The sequence below is a fragment of the Eubalaena glacialis genome, chromosome 17 (assembly GCF_028564815.1).
Source record: "Eubalaena glacialis isolate mEubGla1 chromosome 17, mEubGla1.1.hap2.+ XY, whole genome shotgun sequence".
In the NCBI taxonomy this organism is placed as follows: Eukaryota; Metazoa; Chordata; class Mammalia; order Artiodactyla; family Balaenidae; genus Eubalaena; species Eubalaena glacialis.
The window spans coordinates 32,134,809-32,158,121 of NC_083732.1; the positions used below are offsets into that span (position 1 = coordinate 32,134,809).

Genomic DNA, 23,313 nt, shown 5'->3' on the forward strand with positions numbered 1-23,313 from the left:
ACATAGATTAATTCACTTATTAAGGAATTTAAGTGAGCTTGCTTACTAAAATTAGCTAAGTAACCAATAATTTAAAAGAACCATTGCAACATATGATAATTAGCTCATTTTGGGTGGGGACGGTATAAGTATTTACCACCACTATCTCTCCAATACCAATGTTAATTAATTCAAAAGCTATATAATATGCCACTTAAGGTAATAACCAAATTTGTTGCTTGAAAATGATTAATTTCTTCAATGTAATATAAGGATTATTATAATTGGCATCATTACTTTTAATTACCCAAGAATTATAGATTGAATCCATCAAATGTCTGTCTTCCAAAAAAGAATATAATTACTTAATTTAAAAACAATTGATTTCAACAAGAGTCTAAAATTAGATAAATGTTTATGGCATCTGAAAATGAATCCTAAGACATTATTTTAATACTGATGAATAATTCTAGGTCTCTAATTTTACTACATATTTTATGTAATAAGACTTAGATTAAAAAATTCATACATTATAATTTGACTATGTAAAATAATAGAATGCAATTTCAGCATGGATTGTTACCACACATTCATTTAATATTACAGAAGCACAGAGAATTGCTTAAGTAGCATGATTATAGGGATTATACTTACAAAAATGGTACATAATTTGAGCTGAGTACCCTGAGCAACAATACCCCAAGACTGGGGATACATCAGTGGAAAAAACAGACAGGAAGCAAATGAAGCTGCTTCTAGTATGAAGCAGGGTTTCTAGTATGAATGACAATGAGAATGACACAGAGGACAGAGGAGGCATCACAGTCTAGGAAGGGAAAATGATGAGGGTTTAACAAGGCTTTAATGGGTTCACCTAGAAATAACTACCAAGTGTAACACTCTCTTTAAAGAGAAAGATGCGTTTTTAATTTCAAAATAACTGAGTTACAACAAAACTCTTTTAAAGAAAAAAACAAAAAACAAGCAGAAAAACTGGTTGGTTTTAAATTTAAGGCTGCTTATTTAGTTGATCTTTTCTTTATAATGCTATAGCTCACAGAAATGTTACTTTAACACCTACACACTGACACAATCCTTTCTTCTGGTCTGGAATCTGAGCCCTTGTATGCCAGGAAAAGACCCGTGTCTTTCTCTGCACCTCTGCATTTTTGCTAACCCCTTTCCACATGAAGGGTCCAAATAAATCCTGCACACATTCCTCTTCCATTATCTCCTGACAAAGACCTTTTTCTAGCTATTTTAGGAAATCAAACTTATCCTTCTTGAGTCTTTTCAATGATTAGCAGGAGCTTTCAAAAGTGAGGGAAACACAAATGACACCTTTTATAGGACTCCACTCTCTCAATTTTAGTATCTAGTAATAAGCATATTTAAAATAATTTGTTTCCCAAGTCACCATTTATTGTATTTTTAAAAACTGTGTCATAATTTCCAAAAAAGTGAATTAGAAGGTATCAGCTCTGCGTTAGGGAACAAGAAAGCTTGTCCAGAGCACTTTTTAAATTGTTGGGATAGAGAGTGTAATAGAAATGGAGTTCTGTATTGTACACAGCAATGAAACACAGGGCTTGCTGGAGGTTTTGCTTATTAATTTAGCACTATATTTATTTTGGATAAGAGGTATGTTATGACTTTAAATGAACTTTTGATAGTATACTATTAAGAGAGAATTGCAATGATTACAGGGCAGTAGATCCAAAATAGCAAAATTGTATTCCCAATATTAATAACAGGTTTCTCATTCTCACAGAATGCATTATATTAATTCTTCATTCTGTTTTCACAGACTCAAATCAAATTCAATATTTAAGTATCTCTTAAAAATGTTAGGAGAGGTAATGTATTTATTTATTTATTTATTTATTTATTTTTAACATCTTTATTGGAGTATAATTCCTTTACAATGGTGTGTTAGTTTCTGCCTTACAACAAAGTGAATCAGTTATACATATACATATGTCCCCATATCTCTTCCCTCTTGCATCTCCCTCCCTCCCACCCTCCGTATCCCAATTTATTTTTTCAAACTGCTTGAAAACTGTTTAATCTTCAAGCCATTGTTATATGTTTTTTCTGTTCTGATGAAATAGTATGACTAACATCATACTTTAAGTATTAGAAGGCAAAATACAATTTTAAAATTATATATTAAATTAGTTTAACATGCAAGAATTAATTATATATGCCTGAGTCCGGGTACTTCAGGTATTTAAGAAAAATGTGTCATTTCTCAAAGATACACAGCATGGTATAGTGGAAACTTCCCCAAGTAAATGTCAAAAAATCTGGACTCTGAAGCTAGTCTGAACTTCACTTAGCCTTTGACTTTCAGATTTTTTACTTGAAAAAGTAGACAGAAAAATGTATTCTTATCTTCCCTATTGTGTAGGTTTAGTGTGTGTTGATCATTATAAATGCTGAAGTAGATTTACTTTTGAGTATCAAAGACTCAATGAACACAAATAATTCTTCCCTGCACTAAAAGAATTAATCATTTCCTCCTTTGCTGTCTAGAAACAATAATGCTGTTTCATAGTGTACTTGTGGTAAAACAATTTATGACTGTGTCTAGCTATACAGTTAACTTGAAGCTCCTTTGAAGAAGAGACGATGTCTTTTGAATCTGCATATGCCTCTTTCACAGATAAAATGCCCAGTAAAGAGTGACTGGTTGAATAAATAAATGAACAAATGATTGATAAAATAATAAATAAAATAACAAATATTATTAAAGAGTAGAAATAAGCCCTTTGTTACTAAAAGATTGAAAGCACAGACTTTTCAGTGAAAACTCTTCCCTTGATTTAACTAGTATGAGAATTGTCACTAGCAGAAAGCTAGTAAACTATTAACTGGCTCTCTGATTCCCTCCCCCTCAAAAACAGAGCCCTGATTTGCAGTTTCCTATTTTCCTCGGTTTCAATATTTTGACTTTGGTCAATTTCAAGCTACTGCTGTGATATCATTTAGGGAAAGAGATGTGCACACACTACTCCCGCCAGCCATACAATCCAGCTCCAGCACATCACTGATCACCACTCTTCTAGTAGTGGCTTCAGCTGTACATCTACTTTGACTCCCATTTTTGGTATTTTCTTTCCTATTTTGAAAATGTATTGTTAAAGTCCAGGTGAGTAAACTTAATTTTGTGTTTTAATTTTTTATGAAATCTCAGGGGAGTGGAGTTAACATAGGTTAAGTTCCAAAGAAACGTTCATGAGACAAATCATTCCATTTGTGGTTGGTGGAGTTCACTAAGGGTTTTTCAGACCACTTAGTTTGGCTCAAGAACTGAGAAAGAAAGAGTGCAGATGCCATTACTTACTCAATTGTGTTTCGGTCCACTTTTCCTGTCATGTTAATGCCATAGAACTGCTGCATGGCAGCTAAGGCAGACTTCATGGTCTCTGCAGAGCGCAGCACCGACATTCTGGGGTCAGTCGGTGGAAGGTAGCCGTACTTCTGTAACCAAACCTGCAATAACAAGTACAGCTCCTTTTAGATCAACTTCACAAATTAACAGTAATTTTATGGTAATTAATTTCTGTCTATAGTGGATTTTTAAACTTTATTTCCTCTTCTAAGGGCATATATTATTTAATTTTGTCTCTTTTTAACACATATTATGTAGTTTAGGTTATTTTAGTATAATTTCAGTGGTTGTTACAGATCTTTCTAACATACACACAAACTCTAATTGTAAAGAAAAAGATTAATCATTTGTCTCAAGCTTACACTGTATAGAGTACTATAGTAGATACTGGATAAAATCACAAATAAGATCATCCCTGCCCTCTAGGAACTCAACTTCCCAAAATGAAGATATTTTTTCAACAATATGACCCCACTGAAACATCTATGCTGGAAGGGGAAGTTAATGTGCATATGCCATATCTGAAATGTCATTTTCCTGAATAATTAACCACTGACTACAGCTGTTACTAGTAGCATCATCACATGTAGACCAATTTTTCTATAATGACATTTGGGGTATGAATTCTATGCAACTGGCCTATCCAATTGTAGCTAGATATCTTCAAGGACAGGGAACTGTTTCTCTTGTAAAGGATATCCTTTCATTTATTTACAGTGACTCACTTCAAACCAAATCATGTAAGTGACAAAACTTTTCACATACAGATAAAATCAGACTATTTAGTTGAGAATATTTGGCACTCTCCTTAAGGATATCATGATTTTAATTCTGGTCTTCCCTAGGGAAGAGAGATTTGGGAGGCTAGTGAGAGGAAGATATTGATGTTGAGCTCACACCCAGTCGTGATTACAGCCAAAATCAGAGTCATTTAAGGTTAGATTTTAAAAATAACCAAAACTTGGGTTATCTGGGGGGGATCTCTACCAGAGAGCAGAGGCTTTCTAGTTTTACAATTCTATGCATTCATTTTAAATGCACAATCATATGTTCAGCTCATATCCCATCCTGCTGTCCCTTACTTCAATCATTCATAAGGCTCTAAGATTTCTTGAAGTGCAGTGAACTACCTGTCAAATTGAGAAAGGCCAGATAATTCTGCCTTTGGCACAGAATAAAAGCTGTGCTATTTAATGGAAGGTATTCACTAGTATGTGTTTCCCCTCCCACCTGAGTCTATTCATCATATAATGATCCTATGAAGTTGTAGCTTTCTCCCAATACCTGATACACTTCCATTATGACCTTACAATTAAAACACAAAAGAGTTATTTTCTCATTGAAAATAAACAGCAATTATAGAAGTTAAATTTCACCAAAAGAAACAGATATTAAACATATCAGCTTCTTAACATGTAAAACACAAGGTGGAATCTTTTGTGGTATTTCCAAGAAATTGATCCCCCAAAAGTGCAGCACAACCCCTTGAAAATAAGATAAAACATTTATTCTAAAACTATTTAAGGGATTAGCAAATGTATCACTGCCAGGAAGGTTTACTGTTGAAATTCCATCTAGTAAACTCATCTACCACATAGTGAAAACATGCCCAGACACTCCCCTCATCTAATCTATAATGAATAGGCTGCTAGGGAAGACATATATTCAGTAACCTAGTCAACAGTGGTACAGTCTGAAATAGATCTGTTTTTTTTTCCTGAATGAAGGAGACAAGATTTCACTGGCAATATATTATTTACTAGGAAATTCAATACCTATTGTCAACCAATTTCACCCAAATTAGATTTCATCGTGATTTTTAATAGTATACATGCACAAATATTCTGAAATTGAACTCTTTTTTTTTTTCCCGTAACACTTTGTTTGCATCCATTTCTTACTTGCTATAGAGTAAGAAACCTTGTTGCTAGGTTACTCAAGGGTGCTAAGCTACTGTCAATCACGTTTGTGAGAACAGCAAAGAAAAAAATTGTTAATAAGCCCTATGATTTACATACAAATAGAGACTATAAAATATATGAATTTTAAGTACATAATGAAAAAATAGCATGCTCTAAAAAATACGTATTTGATTTATGCCTTAGTCTTTCAAACAAATGAGTTAGAATTACATAAAAAATGAATGGTGATTTTTCTCCAAGTTCTTTTTTATATTATGTCATTCATCATGAAAGGCTGTTTTTCCAAATGAATAAGAAGTGAATAACTATTTTTAATTGTAAAATATCAGAAAAGCTAGGGGATCTACCATTTTATGATCAAAGTCTGTTTCTTGGCTGACAAATCAATGTCAATAAGATTATGGGTCACTTTGAGTTGTCCATTCTTCATACCATTGTTATTTGTTAATCAAGAAATCTTTTCTGACATCATCAATAATTGACCAGGAATAATTCTCAATTAAAATTTGTAATGCATCTTTCCACAAAACAGTGGAAGATCAAGCATGACTATATTGGTGTCACATTAGAGTATGAAATCAGCAAGGCCTCAATAACATTTCTTATTGAAGCAAAGCCTGCTGTAGACAACCTTACTCTAGGTCAAGGTAAAAAGCAAGTGACTATACCTACAATGCTTTCAAGTAGTAATTTTATCTTCAGTGCATATATATATATATATATATATATATATATATATATATATATATATAATATCCAATGTATAAAATACAGATGAAAACAAATATCTGCTTAAATAATTTTTTAATCACCAAGGGGATATCCTCTCTTGAGTTTGCTTTTGTTTTCTATTATTTCACTTACGTTGTTGAGACCACAGAACTCTGAGAGTCCAATCATTTTTGGTATGATAGGAAAAAGTCTGTACCAAATAGCCCTAAATAATAAGAAGCTAATGCTCTTTGTATGAGAATAATTTTGTCAACATGGTGATGTAAAACTAGCCAAATACAAGCCGTACTGTACACTCAGCATCAAGGGTAGGAAACCACTCTGGCCAAAATTCATAGTGCTTTGTAAACACTGACATTTAAGTTACCAGTGAATTAAGATCAGGTTCAAAAAGTGAAGATCAGGAATAAACACTGGCTTGAAATCATCAAAGAAGTATAGGAGTCTCTGGTATAAGTAACCTTATTCTACTCTATAGAATAAAACATGTTTGTTGTACAAACAGAGCAAGATAGGTGGCTTAGCATTTCATCATTCTATAGTAGTGAATAATAAGTTTAGGAAATTGGGATATGATAGAAGTGACATAGAAGAAACCTTTCTTTGTAACTTTTTTTGTTTTCTACTAAATTATAATATCTTATCTGATAAAAAATTAAATTAAATCTACAAAGTAAAATTTGAAGGTACACCTTATCCCTTAAAGACTATGCCATAGACATCTATCCTCATACATTGTTGTTTGAAATATATCCCTATTTTGTGCCTTGATGTTTTTTCAATGTTTTCAAATGCACATAATGGATAATTAAGGAAAAATTTCTTTATCTGTGCATTTGGGGGAAATGATATTGAATGTGTAGGGTCCATGTGAGGATTGAGAATATATAAAGCCACCAGCATAATTCTTGCTCAGTAAGTCATATTATTATTTTATGCTTACTAATTGTTCTGAGTTCTTGAAATTGTTCCTACTGAAGTTAAGATTTGTCCTTGGAATGGGCAAGACTGAAAATGCAGGTAAGATTTAAGTAGTCAGAATTGTGACGAAAGAGAAACTACAGAGGGTACAGAATCATATATTGCTTGAAAATTCCCCAAGTCCCAAAACAAAAAGGGGAAATGTAAACAAATTGGAAAATTAGTTTTTATTTTGTTTTCTTTGCTTTGTTTTATTTTGCTCACTGGATTGACGTGCATTTGAGAGCATAGAAAAAATATTAGGAGGCAAACAGGTTTTTTTCAGGGAAAACTTGACTCCTTTTACTGTCTAGGATTCAGCCCATCTCATTATCACTAAAACAAGCAACTACAGAACCTTAAATGGTACAACAAAATCTAACCTTGAATTACATTCTCTGTGTTACTAATATATTCAAATACCTTGCTGTCTTGTGGACAAAACCAATTTCCTACACTTAGTGATTACCTAAATGGAGGAAAAACCAGAAGAGTTCTTTTCTCTGCAGAGCAAGAAGATATATCGGGCAATAAAAGGCAAACACTTAAATATTAAATTCTGTGCTAATAGATATTGCCTTTACTAGATTCTAATATAAATAGGGAGTAGCAGGCACACAGAGTTTCAGTAAACTCATTAAGAAAGTGTCCTTGTCATAAACATTTCATGTAACCATATAGTGAAAACCTGTATTAATTGACTTAGCTATCCATATCCCTATATCAGAGTGGTATCCTGAAATATGGCTTTCAACAGCGATAACAACAAGGACGAGACATTAATAGTTCTTATGCCTAATGGCAAATGTAAGCAGAGCATTTTTAGAATATATATTCTTATTTAATATCTCAGGCCAGTACTGAAATCAAGAGAAGTAAATTTTCATCCAGCTGTTGAGGCTAATAAGTTTATCAATACCTTAATATAAAATTAAGATATTCTACTCATTTACTCAAGTGAATCACAAAGGCAAGAACCCTAAATCTCCCTCACTGACAGGACCCAACACATTGAAATGAGAGAACACATTGAAATGAAGCACAGACATCCTTCCCCCTGAAAAAAAATTAAATGATTAAAATAATAAATTTATTAGGGCATGAAGGGATGAATTTTAGATATTATAGAAATTCTTGGAGAGGAAGAGAAGGGAAGTAGGGTTTGGAATTTTATTTAACCTGAAAAATCACTTTGCCAGTCCATATTCCTATTTGTGACTGAGCCAGTTATTTCAGGCATAGTTTCATTTCAGCTAATGTTTGGTATGGCCAAATGCAAGTTTCATATACCCAGTGATTATATGATCCAAATTATAGTACTCAGTATGGAAGAACAAAGAAACGGGTGATAAGTATATTTTTATAATAACAATCACTTCCATTTATATAATTATGCAAATTTTTATTATATTGGGACATACATTTTAAAAATTATTGGCTTCATGTTAAATTGAACATATTTACTAACAAAATATTTAAATCTATTCTGATATAATTAACTGAGTTTCTTAATAAAATGCAACTGGAAGAATGCATTTATTTTTATTTTTATTTTTATTTATTTATTTATTTATGGCTGTGTTGGGTCTTCGTTTCTGTGCGAGGGCTTTCTCTAGTTGTGGCAAGCGGGGGCCACTCTTCATCGCGGTGCGTGGGCCTCTCACCATCGCGGCCTCTCTTGCTGTGGAGCACAGGCTCCAGACACGCAGGCTCAGCAATTGTGGCTCACGGGCCTAGCCGCTCTGCAGCATGTGGGATCTTCCCAGACCAGGGCTCGAACCCGTGTCCCCTGCATTGGCAGGCAGATTCTCAACCACTGCGCCACCAGGGAAGCCCCAAGAATGCATTTTTAATAGTTAAGTTCTCATTGTTATCAAGTTATTTTCCATTTTCAATATGAGACTTCTAAACAAACTTATAAAATTCTGTTATTAACCAAAATAAACAACTAAAACCTGATCATCCCTTATTCTGTGGTACCATCAGCAAAATTAGCAAAAACTTGAGGACATTTTTCACTGACATTCCCTATATTCACTGGTTATAACGAGTGGCAGAATTTAGGACCTAAATTGTCTAGTCTGAAAAGTGGCTATAAATATGAATTATAACTACCTATTAACCAAAAAACTTATGTGGGAGCAGTCATTCAGAATTGGTCAAATTGAAAATTCATAGGATAAGTTAATGAGGCAAAAATTAGCCTTTCTGTTCATTCAAAAATCTAAAGGAGCTCTAAATCACCATCCCATCCCCACCATGAATGAGTGTTTGAAATTTCATATATAGTACGCAATTTCTTTAGAATTATACTGTCGCTTAAATGGCTTCTTAAATGAAAATGAAACAGTGGAAGGACCAAAAGATACTCTACTGAACATCTTACCAATCAAGAGACACTGTCAACTGGACAAAAAGTTGGAAAATAGCTGGGGTCATTAGTAAGAGTTATAATGATCATCATGACCATATTTTTCACCTTAACATGAGATTCTCTAATTTATGATAGAAACTAAAAACTTAGGATGTAAAGGTTAAGGAAACTTTTATCATTCTGCAGAAAAGTGAAGATGCAAGAGGGAGGGGCTATGGGGATATATGTATATGTATAGCTGATTCACTTCGTTATACAGCAGAAACTAACACAACATTGTAAAGCAATTATACTCCAATAAAGATGTTTTTTAAAAAAAAGTGAATTGTACTTTGTATTTAGCCACTGTGGGAGTGAAGCCCCTCAAACAGTAATGGCTGAACTCTAGTGATAAAAACAAACAAACAAACAAACAAACAAAAAGACGACAGCCCTTAATGGGATCCCATTATATGTTAGTTATTGTGCTGGAAAGTTAGAGTACTGCTATACACTGTCTCCTTATCTGTCTTTACTGTGAATTTTCTAAAAGACATTACTTGAGCCTAAGTCATGTGGATGATGGACTGAACTTGCCTTTATTGGGCTGGGGTGGGCGTGGGGTGCAGATTTAGCTTCTTCAAGGTAGAGGTACAAAATATCTCTGAAACTTAGGCACAAAATACCAGAGCATTGTATTTAATACACGCATCCACACATTTATGCATGAACTCTCCTATCTATTAAATAAGAAAAAATAAACTTCACTTTTATTTAATGCACAGATTGATTCTGGTTTCCTCACTTGGACAGACTTCGTACATTCGTCATCTGTGTTCAAGCAGGTGTCCTGAGGGAGGAGATGGAGTTCCACAGTACAAACAGGTTTAGTGTGTCACCTTCAATAGTCAGCTCGATTCCAGCACATTGCAAAATACAGCTATTTTTAAATGGATTTATGGATTAGTCATTTTAAAAAGAAGAAATTTTGTAATACTTTGTGATGTGATGGAGAATGACCAAGAAAATATTTTGTACCACATAGATGTTTCCTGCTTATCTCAGGGCAAAGTACTTAAAAAGTTGTCACACTTACATAAATTTTGCATTTCTTTTACAAAAAGACAAAAGTGCTGTCCCCCCACGCAGTCAAAAATCTGAGTATAACTTTTAACTCCCCCAGAAAGTAACTACTAATAGCCTACTGTTGACCAGAAGCCTTACCGACAACATAAAGAGTTGAATAACATATTTTGTAAGTATGTGTATATTTACATATATTTTATACATTCATGACATACTTTTTGCTTTATTTTTTTGGTATTTCTAGGCTACGTTGTTCATCTGCACAGTTTTTTTCAAATTGCCATAAATCTCCAAAAATTTTTCCAATAAATTTATTGAAAAAGTTTGCATGTAAGCAGACCTGCACAGTTCAAACGTGTTGTTCAAAGGTCAACTGCAGTATACTACTCAATAGCTACATTGGGATTGTGATTAAAAAGAACATATAATCTGTCCCATTAAGATAAAAGTGATGTTTTAGCAATTAGGAGAAAAAATATGCTTTTGAAAGAAATATGTCCCACATAGAGAGTATTTTTTTAAAGATGCATGTTTGGAAGTGTTTCCATTATCACATGAATTTGTACTCAAAAGATATAAATACATCACCTATTAAAACTGTCTCAGAATTTCCTACTTTAAAATTCCAGAAACAGAATTTTCCACCTGTAAAATAACCTGCCAAAAGAATAATTTCAGTAGGTTGTAAGTCCATTTGTTAAAAATATGAAAATGCAACACCTTTCTATTTGTTTTTAAGAACAATTGATAGACATCAGGGAAGATGAGAATTTACCATCTGAATTTTGCCGAAAAACCTTTGCATAACTGATGAATAAGATTATAGAACGAGCCTAGTGATTTGTAGTTAGCTAATGACATAGCTTTTTCTGTTGCATTTACATATCTTTATGAGGTGTCTTTTTGGCCATGGCAATTTTTAAGAAGATTACAAATATATGGATCTTATGCTTAGTGAAGTAAGGCAGATAGAGAAAGACAAATACTGTATATTTTCACTTATATGTGGAATCTAAAAATAAAGACAAATGAACAAATATAGCAAAACAGAAACAGACTCATGGGTACAGAGAACAAACTAGTGGCTACCAGAGAGGAGAGGAGTAGGGGGAGGAGCAAGATTGGTGAAGGGGATTAAAAGGTACAAACAATTGATATATGTATAAAAAAATAAGTTGCAAGGATGTAATGTACAGTACAGGGAATATAGTAAATATTTTATAATAACTTTATATGGTGTATAATCTATAAAAATATTGAATCATTATGTTGCACACCTGAAACTAATATAATATTGTAAGTTGACTATACTCAAATAAAAAAAAGAAATAAACAAATCTTGAAATTGCCATATTTCAAAGTATTAAATCAATATTTTCAAAATAATGAAACATAGTCAGCCATAGAACTCTCCATGAAAAAATAGTTCTGATAAGAGCAAAACTATATAAATGCAATTACTACGTAAAATACAAAGATTATTATTTAATTTTGTCATCCTTAACTCATCTTACTATTTCTATTTTGAGTATGTTTTATAACATATATAATGTTTAGTTAGTCAGTTCAAAGATATAATGGTAAATAAGATTGTGAATGTTAAAAAAAAAATGACTGATGGAGGAATGCAATAGAAAGTGCAGAGATCAATGATCTGATAGAAAGAAGCTACTCTATGTTTTAAAGTGAAGCTAATTCCTTAAATTCTCTCCGTGACATAATTACTTATCCTCCCTAAGGGATGAGAACACAGTCTATCAATATCTATATAATATATTCTGGCTGTGACAATTCCCAAGCTTTTCCTTTCTGTCAGGCACTGTTGAAGCTACTGAAGTCCTGTAGAGTAAACTCCCTAGAATAACTTCCAAGACATTCATAATTTGGTCTCCAAATATGCCTTTGTTACTTTGTTGTATAGAATCCATTTTTTGGTCACACTGAAATTTCAGTCCCACCCCCAACAGACCTCGATAATAATAACAACTGCTGCCTGTCCTTTACTGCCCACTAGGTACTAGGCAATTTACATGCATTATCTTATAGCAATTCTGCTAGTTAAGCATTATTATCTCTATTATCTCTATTTTATAAATGACAGAACAAAACCCCAGAAAGATTAAATAACTTACCCAGGAACACACCAATAAGAGAGGAGTACTCAGTATTCAAATAGAGATCTGACTACACTCAAGGTTGACTTTGTCTGTTCTTCAAGGCTGCCTCTTAGACATGGAAGAGACCCAGCTGCCTATCTATATCCTAGGAAATGCTAGGCGACCCTATTCACGTTTCAAAATGAGAAGGCAGACCGTCTGAAAACATATCTACAATAACTGTGAGTTTTTGTAGTTTTTACACAAACAAAACATTCCATTTTACATCATGAAAGGAGCTGTTGTTGCCTATGTTCTGGGTATAACACTAGCTCCTACTTCTGAGGGCTTCTCTAATTGCCAATGCAAAACAGACTTGCACTGTCTAATTTGCCCAGCTCAACTAATATTCTTATTTCCATGCCAGAATACTTATGGCCATTTCTGTTTCGAAGTTTAAAAAACCACTACAACCATCTTTGCCAGAGAATGATCCTTTCTTCTCACTTCATTAATTACTTTCCAGCACTTTCTACAATAATAAGACTACAATAAATCTCAGTGTTTCTGGTCAACTGTATCTACAGTTTCCTCGGTTATCTCTTCTAAAATTAATCCTTCAAATACCATATACATGTTGATGGCACACCAATTTAACCCTTAAATCCTGACCTCACCCTAATGCCCAGACTCTGTTATCACACTGCTGTTTAACCCAAAAATACAGGAATCATCCTTAATTCTCCTTTTTCTCACCATTCATACTCAATCCATCATCATGCCTTAGCTCCAATTTTACATTGAATGGAAACTCTTATTTCTGCTGCCACTCCTTTGTCCAGGGCACCCACCAGAAATCACAAGATTCTCCAACTGGCCTCTGTGCTTTACATATTGCTACTATTCTCTCTCCTTCCCCAACTAGTGTGAAGTGTTTTTTGTTTAACTACAATAAAATATATGTAACTTAAAATTTACCATTTTAACCATTTTCAAAAGTAAAATTTGGTGGCATTAAGTACATTGTTAAGCATCCATCACCACCGTCCATCTCCAGAGCTATTTCATATTTACAAACTGAAATTCTGTATCCATTAAACAATAACTCCCCATCCTCCTCTTCTACCATTCCTTGGTAACCACTGTTCTACTTTCTGTCTATGAATCTGACTACTCTATGTACCTCACATTAGTGGTACATACAGTATTTGTCCTTCTGTGTCTGGCTTATTTCATTTAGGATGTTTTCAACGTTCATTTGTGTTACAACATGTGATATTACAAATGTAATTTTTAAAGCTGAATACTATTGCATTGAATGTATATACCACATTTTATTTATCCATTGATCAGCTGATGAACATTTGTGTTGTGTCCATCTTTTGGATATTATAAATAATACTGTTATAAACACTGGTGTACAAGTATCTATTTCAATCCCAGCTTTCAGCTTTTTTGGGTTATATCTAGAAGTGGAATTACTGGATTATATGGCAATTCTAAGTATAATTTTTTGAGGAATTCTCATACTGTTTTCCTCAGAAGCCTCACTATTTTACATTCCCTCCAGTAATGCACAAGGGGTTCTATTTCTCCACATCTTCTCCAACACTTGTTATTTTCTGTTTATTATTGTTTTTATAATAGTAATCCTAATGTGTGTGAAGTGGCATGAGCTGTCTTTTTAGTAGATCAACCTGTATCATTCATTTGATTATAAACCTTTAGGAGTTACCCACCAACTGAATATAAAATTCAAACTCCTTACTGTGGCCTACAAGTCCATTCACAGTCATGGTTAACCCTTTAACTTTTTTTTCTTTTTTGGAACTAGTGGAGCTAAAGGGAAATTAATATTTATTGAGCTTGTTATGTATCAGACACAAAACTTATCTCTTAGTCTTTTATTCTTTTATGATGTTTCTAATGTTTTATTTTTATTTTTTTTTATTGGGGTATAGTGGTTTTACCATGTTGTGTTAGTTGCTACTGTACAGCGAAGTGGAGTTCCCTGTGCTATACAGCAGGTTCTTATTAGTTATCTATTTTATACATATTAGTGTATATAGGTCAATCCTAATCTCCCAATTCATTCGACCCCCCGCTTTCGCACCTTGGTGTTGATACATTTGTTCTGTACATCTGTCTCTATTCTGCCTTGCAAACCGGTTCATCAGTACCATTTTTCTAGGTTCCACATATATGCGTTAATATACGATATTTGTTTTTCTCTTTCTGACTTACTTCACTCTGTATGACAGTCTTTAGATTCATCCACGTCTCTACAAATGACCCAATTTCGTTCCTTTTTATGGCTGAGTAATATTCCACTGTATATATGTACCACATCTTCTTTATCCATTCATCTGTCGATGGGCATTTAGGTTGCTTCCATGACCTAGCTATTGTAAGTAGTGCTGCAATGAACATTGGGGTGCATGTGTCTTTTTCAATTATGGTTTCTCTGGGTATATGCCCAATAGTGGGATTGCTGGGTCATATGGTAATTCTATTTTTAGTTTTTTAAGGAACCTCCATGCTGTTCTCCATAGTGGTTGTATCAATTTACATTCCCACCAACAGTGCAAGAGGGTTCCCTTTTCTCCACACCTTCTCCAGCATTTACTGTTTGTAGATTTTCTGATGATGCCCATTCTAACAGGTGTGAGGTGATACCTCATTGTAGTTTTAATTTGCATTTCTCTAATAATTAGTGATGTTGAGCAGCTTTTCATGTGCTTCTTGGCCATCTGTATATCTCTTTGGAGAAAAGTCTATTTAGGTCTTGTGCCCATTCTTTGATTGGATTGCTTGTTTTTTTGATATTGAGATCCATGAGCTGTTTATATATTTTGGAGATTAATCCTTTGTCCTTTGATTTGTTGGCAAATATTTTCTCCCATTCTGAGGGGTGTCTTTCCGTCTTGTTTATAGTTTCCTTTGCTTTACAAAAGCTTTTAAGTTTCATTAGGTTCCATGTTTATTTTTGTTTTTATTTCCATTACTCTAGAAGGTGGGTCCAAAAAAAAATCTTGCTATGATTTATGTCAAAGAGTGTTCTTCCTATGTTTTCCTATAAGAATTTTATAGTGTCTAGTCTTACATTAGGTCTTTAATCCATTTAAAGTTTATTTTTGTATATGGTGTTAGGGAGTGTTCTAATTTCATTCTTTTACATATAGCTAACCAGTTTTCACAGCACCACTTATTGAAGAGATTACCTTTTCCCCATTGTATATCCTTGCCTTTTGTCAAAGATTAGTTGACCATAGATGCATGGGTTTATCTCTGGGTTTTCTATCATGTTCCATTGATCTATATTTCTGTTTTAGTGCCAGTACCATATTGTCTTGAGTACTGTGACTTTGTAGTATAGTCTGAAGGCAGGGAGTCTGATTCCTCCAGCTCTGTTTTTTTTTTTTTTTTTTTCTTCTCGAGATTGCTTTGGCTATTCAGGGTCTAGTGTGTCTCCATACAAATTTTAAGATTTTTGTTCTAGTTCTGTAAAAAATGCCATTGGTAATTTGATAGGGCTTGCACTGGTTCTGTGGATCACTTTGGGTAATATAGTCATTTTCGCAATATTGATTCCTCCAATCCTAGAACATGGTATATCTCTCCATCTGTTCTTGTCATCATTTATTTTTTTCCACAGTGCCTTATAGTTTTCTGAGTACTGGTCTTTTACCTCCTTAGGTAGGTTTATTCCTAGGTATTTTATTCTTTTTGTTGCAATGGTGAATGGGATTGTTTCCTGAATTTCTCTTTCTGATCTTTCGCTGTAGGTGTATAGGAATGCAAGGGATTTTTGTGCATTAATTCTGTATCCTGCAACTTTACCAAATTCATTGATTAGCTCTAGTAGTTTTCTGGTGGCATCTTGAGGATTCTCTATGTATAGTATCATGTCATCTGCAAAGAGTGACAATTTTACTTCTTCTATTCCAATTCGTATTACTTTTATTTCTTTTTCTTCTCTGACTGCCATAGGTAAAACTTCTAAAACTATGTTGAATAATAGTGGCAAGAGTGGACATCCTTGTCTTGTTCCTGATCTTAGAGGAAATGCTTTCAGTGTTTCACCATTGAGAATGATGTTTGCTGTGGGTTTGTCATATATGGCCTTTATTATGTTGAGGTAGGTTCCCTCTATGCCCATTTCTGGAGAGTTTTTATCATAAATGAGTGTTGAATTTTGTCAAAAGCTTTTTCTGCATCAATTGAGCTGGTCATATGGTTTTTATTCTTCAGTTTGTTAATACATTGTATCCCATTGATTGATTTGCATATATTGAAGAATCCTTGCATCCCTGGGATAAATCCCACTGGATCATGGTGTATGATCCTTTAAATGTGTTGTTGGATTCTGTTTGCTAGTATTTTGTTGAGGATTTTTGCATCTATATTCATCAGTGATATTAGTGTGTAATTTTCTTTTTTTTGTAGTATCTTTGTCTGGTTTTGGTATCAGGGTGATGGTGGCCTCATAGAATGCGTTTGGGAGTGTTCCTTCCTCTGCAATTTTTTGGAAGAGTTTGAGAAGGATGGGTGTTAGGTCTTCTCTAAATGTTTGATAGAATTCGCCTGTGAAGCCATCTGGTCCTGGGCTTTTGTTTGTTGGAAGATTTTTAATCACAGTTTCAATTTCATTACTTGTGATTGTTCTCTTCATATTTTCTATTTCTTCCTGGTTCAGTCTTGAAAGGTTATACCTTTCTAAGAATTTGTCCATTTCTTCCATGTTGTCCATTTTATTGGCATAAAGTTGCTTGTAGTAGTCTCTTAGGATGCTTTGTATTTCTGTGGTGTCTGTTGTAACTTCTCCTTTTCATTTCTAATTTTATTGATTTATTCCTCTCCCTCTTTTACTTGATGAGTCTGGCTAAAGGTTTATCATTTTTGTTTATCTTCTCAAAGAACCAGCTTTTAGTTTTATTGATCTTTGCTATTGTTTTCTTTGTTTCTATTTCATTTATTTCTGCTCTGATCTTTATGATTTCTTTCCTTCTACTAACTTTGGGTTTTGCTTGTTCTTCTTTCTCTGGTTCCTTTAGGTGTAAGGTTAGATTGTTTATTTGAAATTTTTCTTTCTTCTTGAAGTACGAATATATTGCTATAAACTTACCTCTTAGAACTGCTTCTGCTGCATCCCATAGGCTTTGGATCATCATGTTTTCATTGTCATTTGTCTCAAGGTATTTTTTGATTTCCTCTTTAATTTCTCAGTGATCTCTTGGTTATTTAGTAGCGTATTGTTTAGCCTCCATGTTTTTGTGTTTTTTACTTTTTTTTTCCTGTAATTTATTTCTAATCTCATGGCATTGTGGTCGGAAAGGATGCTTGATACAATTTCAATTTTCTTAAATTTACTGAGGCTTGATTTGCGACCCAAAATGTGATCTATCCTGGAGAATGTTCCCTGTGCACTTGAGAAGATAGTGTAATCTGCTGTTTTTTGATAGAATGTCCTATAAATATCCATTAAATTTATCTGTTCTATTGTGTCAATTAAAGCTTGTTTTTTCTTATTAATTTTCTGTCTGGATGATCTGTTCATTGGTGTAAGTGAGGTGTTAAACTCCCCCACTATTATTGTGTTACTGTTGATTTCCCCTTTTACACCTCTTAGCATTTGCCTTATGTATTGATGTGCTCCTATGTTGGGTGCATATATATTTATCATTGTTATATCTTCTTCTTGCATTGATTCCATGATCATTATGTAGTGTCCCTTCTTGTCTCTTGTAACATTCTTTATTTTAAAGTCTATTTTATCTGATATGAGTATTGCTACTCCAGCTTTCTTCTGATTTCCATTTGCATGAAATATCTTTTTCCATCCCCTCACTTTCAGTCTGTATGTGTCCCTAGGTCTGAAGTGGGTCTCTTGTAGACAGCATATATATGGGTCTTCTTTTTGTATCCATTCAGCCAGTCTGTGTCTTTCGGTTGGAGCATTTAATCCATTCACAGTTAAAGTAATTATCGATATACATGTTCCTATTACCATTTTCTTAATTGTTTTGGGTTTGTTACTGTAGGTCCTTTTCTTCTCTTGTGTTTCCTGCTTAGAGTTCCTTTAGCATTTGTTGTAGAGCTGGTTTGGTTGTGCTGAATTCTCTTAGCTTTTGCTTGTCTGTAAAGCATTTGATTTCTCCATTGAATCTGAATGAGATCCTTGCTGGGTAGAGTATTCTTGGTTGTAGGTTCTTCCCTTTCATCACTTTATCTTACCACTCCCTTCTGGCTTGCAAAGTTTCTGCTGAGAAATCAGCTGTTAACCTTATGGGAGTTCCCTTGTATGTTATTTGTCATTTTTCCTTTGTTGCTTTCAATAATTTTTCTTTGTCTTTATTTTTTGTTAATTTGATTACTATGTATCTTAGTGTGTTTCTCCTTGGGTTTATCCTGTATGGGACTCTCTGCACTTCCTGAAATTGGGTGGCTATTTTCTTTCCCATGTGCAGGAAGTTTTTGACTATAATCTCTTCAAATATTTTCTTGGGTCTTTTCTCTCTCTCTTCTCCTTCTGGGATCCCTATAATGCGAATATTGGTGTGTTTAATGTTGTCCCAGAGGTCTCTTAGGCTGTCTTCATCTCTTTTCATTCTTTTTTTCCTTTCTTTTCCATAACAGTGAGTTCCAACATTCTGTCTTCCAGATCACTTATCTGTTCTTCTGCCTCAGTTATTCTGCTATTGTTTCCTTCTGGTATATTTTTCATTTCAGTTATTGCATTGTTCTTCTCTCTTTGTTTTTTCTTATTTCTTCTAGGTACTTGTTCTTTATGTCTTCTAGGTCTTTCTTAAACATTTCTTGCATCTTCTCTATCTTTGCCTCCATTATTTTTCCAACGTCCTGGATCATCTTCACTATCATTATTCTGAATTCATTTTCTGGAAGGTTGCCTATATCCACTTCATTTAGTTGTTTTTCTGGGGTTTTATCTCATTCCTTCATCTGGGACATAGTCCTCTGCCTTTTCATCTTGTCTGTCTTTCTGTGAATGTGGTTTTTGTTCCACAGGCTGCAGGACTGTAGTTCTTCTTGCTTCTGCTGTCTGCCCTCTGGTGGATTAGGCTATCTAAGAGGCTTGTGCAAGTTTCCTAATGGGAGAGACTAGTTGTGGGTAGAGCTGGGTGTTGCTCTCATGGGCAGAGCTCAGTAAAACTTTAATCCACTTGTCTGCTGATAGGTGGGGCTGTGTTCCCTCCCTGTTGGTTGTTTGGCCTGAGACAATGCAGCACTGGAGCCTACATGCTCTTTGGTAGGGCTAGTGGTGGACTCTGGGAGGCCTCATGCCAATGAGTACTTCCAGAACTTCTGCTGCCAGTGTCCTTGTTCGGTGGTGAGCCACAGCCACCCCCTGCCTCTGCAGGAGACCCTCTGACACTAACAGGTAGGTCTGGTTCAGCTTCCTATGGGGTCACTGCACCTTCCCCCTTGTTTCTTGTTTGTACACTACTTTGTGTGTGCCCTCCAAGCGTGGAGTCTCTGTTTCCCCCAGTCCTGTCAAAGTCCTGCAATCAAATCCCGCTGGCCTTCAAAGTCCAATTCTCTCCTCCCATCACCAGATCCCCAGTTTTGGAAGCCTGACGTGAGGTTCAGAACCTTCACTCCAGTGGATGAACTTCCATGGTATAATTGTACTCCAGTTTGTGAGTCACCCACCCAGCAGTTATGGGATTTGATTTTATCGTGATTGTGCCCCTCCTACCATCTCATTGCAGATTCTCCTTTGTCTTTGGATGTAGGGTATCTTTTTTGGTGAGTTCCAGTGTCTTTCTGTTGATGATTGTTCAGCAGTTAGTTGTGGTTTGGTGCTCTTGAAAGAGGGAGTGAGCACTCGTCCCTTTAACTTCTTTTCCTAGTACCTTCTCTTAACATTCCAAGCACATGATCTTTTTTTTTTCCTGTTCCTGGAGCAAGCTAAATTCTTTTCTGCCTTAGGGCACTGCATTTATTTTTCCTATGTATGAAATACAAAAATACGTTTCTCTTCATATTTATACATTTAGTTCAAATTAGACTTCTTCATAGAAATCTTCCCTGACTCCACTTTACCACTACCACCAACACCACATAGCATCCCATTTAAGTCTCTCACTGCATTTATCATAATCTCAACATGGGAGCTTTGTTTTTTACATGTTTGTTCTTTATCCTTCTGTTCTCATTTAGCAGGATAGGCACAACACCTAAAACAGTTTCTGGTATTTTCTGAGCTTGGGTAATAGAATTATGAGGGTAGCTAAGTGAGGAACCCATACATTAATGCCCAATTGATATCACAATTGAAACCTTACAAATGGTCTTTTGCTGTTTGCTGTTTTCTGCTCACTGAGTTAACTACCCAATTATTCATCCCCTCCCCACCCTGACACACACAACTAGGCCCCAAATGAGAGTCCTCAAACTCACATTAAGTGCCTCAAACATGAATAACAAACCTCAGTTTATCAGATTCATAGCAAAAGTTAGTAACTTCCAAGCACCTCTAGATAAGCTCTAGGAAATACAGAACAAGGTAAAATATGAATGACAACTTTGGTCACTGCTGGAAAAGAACACAGCAGTTTTTAGGTTTTTCTTTGGCTGTTCAGATTCTACCTTCCCTCCCCATACCTGGAGATAAACATCAATGGGGACTTCTTTTTACTACTTGAAAATTGCTATTAGGAAAACACTGATATTCAGTGTAAACAACACACTAAACACTAACATTTATTAATTCAGGCACTGTGTTAATCTCTCTACTATATTAGGCTATTGAAGCTTGTGAGGTTGGTATTATTATCTTCACCTTACAGGTGAGCAAATAGATTGAGAAGGGTTAATCAACTTGCTCAGGGCAACCTCAGAGCAGGTAGGTGATATCCAGGAATACAAGTCTCAGTGTGGATATAAAATGGCTCTGGATCTTAACAACTGACAAAAAGGCAAGAAGAGCGAATCTTTGTCAAACCTAGCCTTTATAAGATTAAGGATGATCTACACAGGCCATTCTAGGTCAGAAATCAGCTGTCTTGTTTCACACAGCTGAATCCCATCAGTGGGAAGATGGGCCATTTCACTGTAAAAAACAAAACACAAACAAAAACAAATGATAAGCACATATAAGCATTACCTATCTGCCCATCAGAACCCATATGCTACCAGTTACCAAAGAGAAAGTGTGAGCAGCTCTCAGAAGGCTAGAAATTATTATGATTCTCTAAAAGTAAAAGTTTGAAAGTAAAATTAAATTCTCTAAAAGTAAAAGTTTGAAGTTTTTCTTCAAAACAGCACAGTCCTCTGAAGGCAAAGGAGAGGTGTCTCCCGTCTCTTTCTGATCTCTGCCAAATGGTAAGAAAAGAGGTTTCATATTGTCAATCCATTCGTATATTGTACTTTTGGAAGCACTAAACATAAAGTTAATTTGATGCAGGGAGGTGAGTTAATGAGGATAGATTCTCCTGATATAACTCCAGATGATACAGTGAACAGTGAAATAATACTTAAAAACAACAAAAACACACGTATTCCATTTTCAGTACTGGGTGCTCTCACAAAACAGCTTTCTCTCTCCAAGGACAATCTTGTGCTTCAAAATCTTGAAACATCTTTTGCCCCTGAGGGTATACAGTTCTTGGAAATGTAAAACTTGGTTTTGTTTTTTTTTTTGGTTTTTTAGGGGAATAGCATAACATTGAAGGTTGAAAGAGTTTAACATTTACTATAATTAAGAAAATTAAAAGGTTGAATGCTTTGTGACATTAAGAACATTTTTTTTTTTCAAAATAAGGTTACCTGTATTCTAAAAATACATATGCTTTAGGGTTAATAAGTTAATTGAAGTTTCTCAAAGTTAAGAAGGCCTATTCCAAGTTCCTCTAAAGAATAAGGGTCTTAAAAACAAGCAAACTTCTTCCATTGTGCATTAATAAACAAGTATTTACTGAAAAACTATAATGTACAGGTTCTTGACTAGGCTTTTCAGTCATATCAGTGAATAATACATGAGTAATCTTTGGTCTTATGGAACTGACAGACTGATGGCTAGCAATACAAGTATTAAGTAAATATGTCATTCAGATGGTAACGAGTGCTTTAAAAGAACATGGAGTGTTGTGGAAGTCTAACTAAAGGACCTAATTTAGATGTAGAGGATAAGAAGGCACATGTAGTAAGCTGATAGTTCAACTGAAACTTGAAGTATAAAAGTTAGAAAAGAAAGAGAAGCTCATATTAAGGTGACAGATAGGCAGGTACAAATACCCAGAGGCATGGGTAGTGGTTTTAAAAGATGTAAAATTTTTCTGACATTTGTCCCATCAAAAGGAGTCTAATTTCCCCTCCACTTGGTAATGGGTTAGTCCTTGTACTTGCTTTTGATTAACAGAGTATGATGGACATGATGCTGCCCAACTTTTGAGGCTATGTTAGAAAAGGTGATACAGCTTCTGCCTGGTTCTCTCTCTTTTGGGAGGCTTACCCTGGGAACCCAGCCTCCACATTGTGACAAAGCACAAGCCACATGTAAAAGCCACATATAGTTGTTACCACTGACAGCCTCATCTAAAGCCTCAGCCAATTAGCATCAATTGCCAAACAAGTGAATAACATGCTTTCAGGTGATTCCAGCTCCTAACCTGTGAGTAGTACCCTCAGAGACAAGCTCCCCTTTGCTGAGCCTTGCCCAAATTACAGATTCGTGGGCAAAATCAATGTTGTTAAACCACTAAGTTTTGGGGCAGGTTGTTCCATTGCAATAGATAACTGGAGCATCATGAGAGAGCTCTGAGTTTTCAA

General features: G+C 34.8%; 1 protein-coding gene across 2 annotated transcripts in view; it reads right to left on the bottom strand.

Annotated features, from left to right (window-relative positions):
• MMP16 (matrix metallopeptidase 16) overlaps positions 1-23,313 on the bottom strand; it is a 340,314-nt gene that overhangs the window by 176,611 nt on the left and 140,390 nt on the right. For both annotated transcript variants that reach the window (XM_061171290.1, XM_061171289.1), the window contains exon 2: positions 3,326-3,474. In XM_061171290.1, coding sequence (XP_061027273.1) covers positions 3,326-3,474 — 149 coding nt within the window. The remainder of the gene's footprint in view (positions 1-3,325; positions 3,475-23,313) is intronic.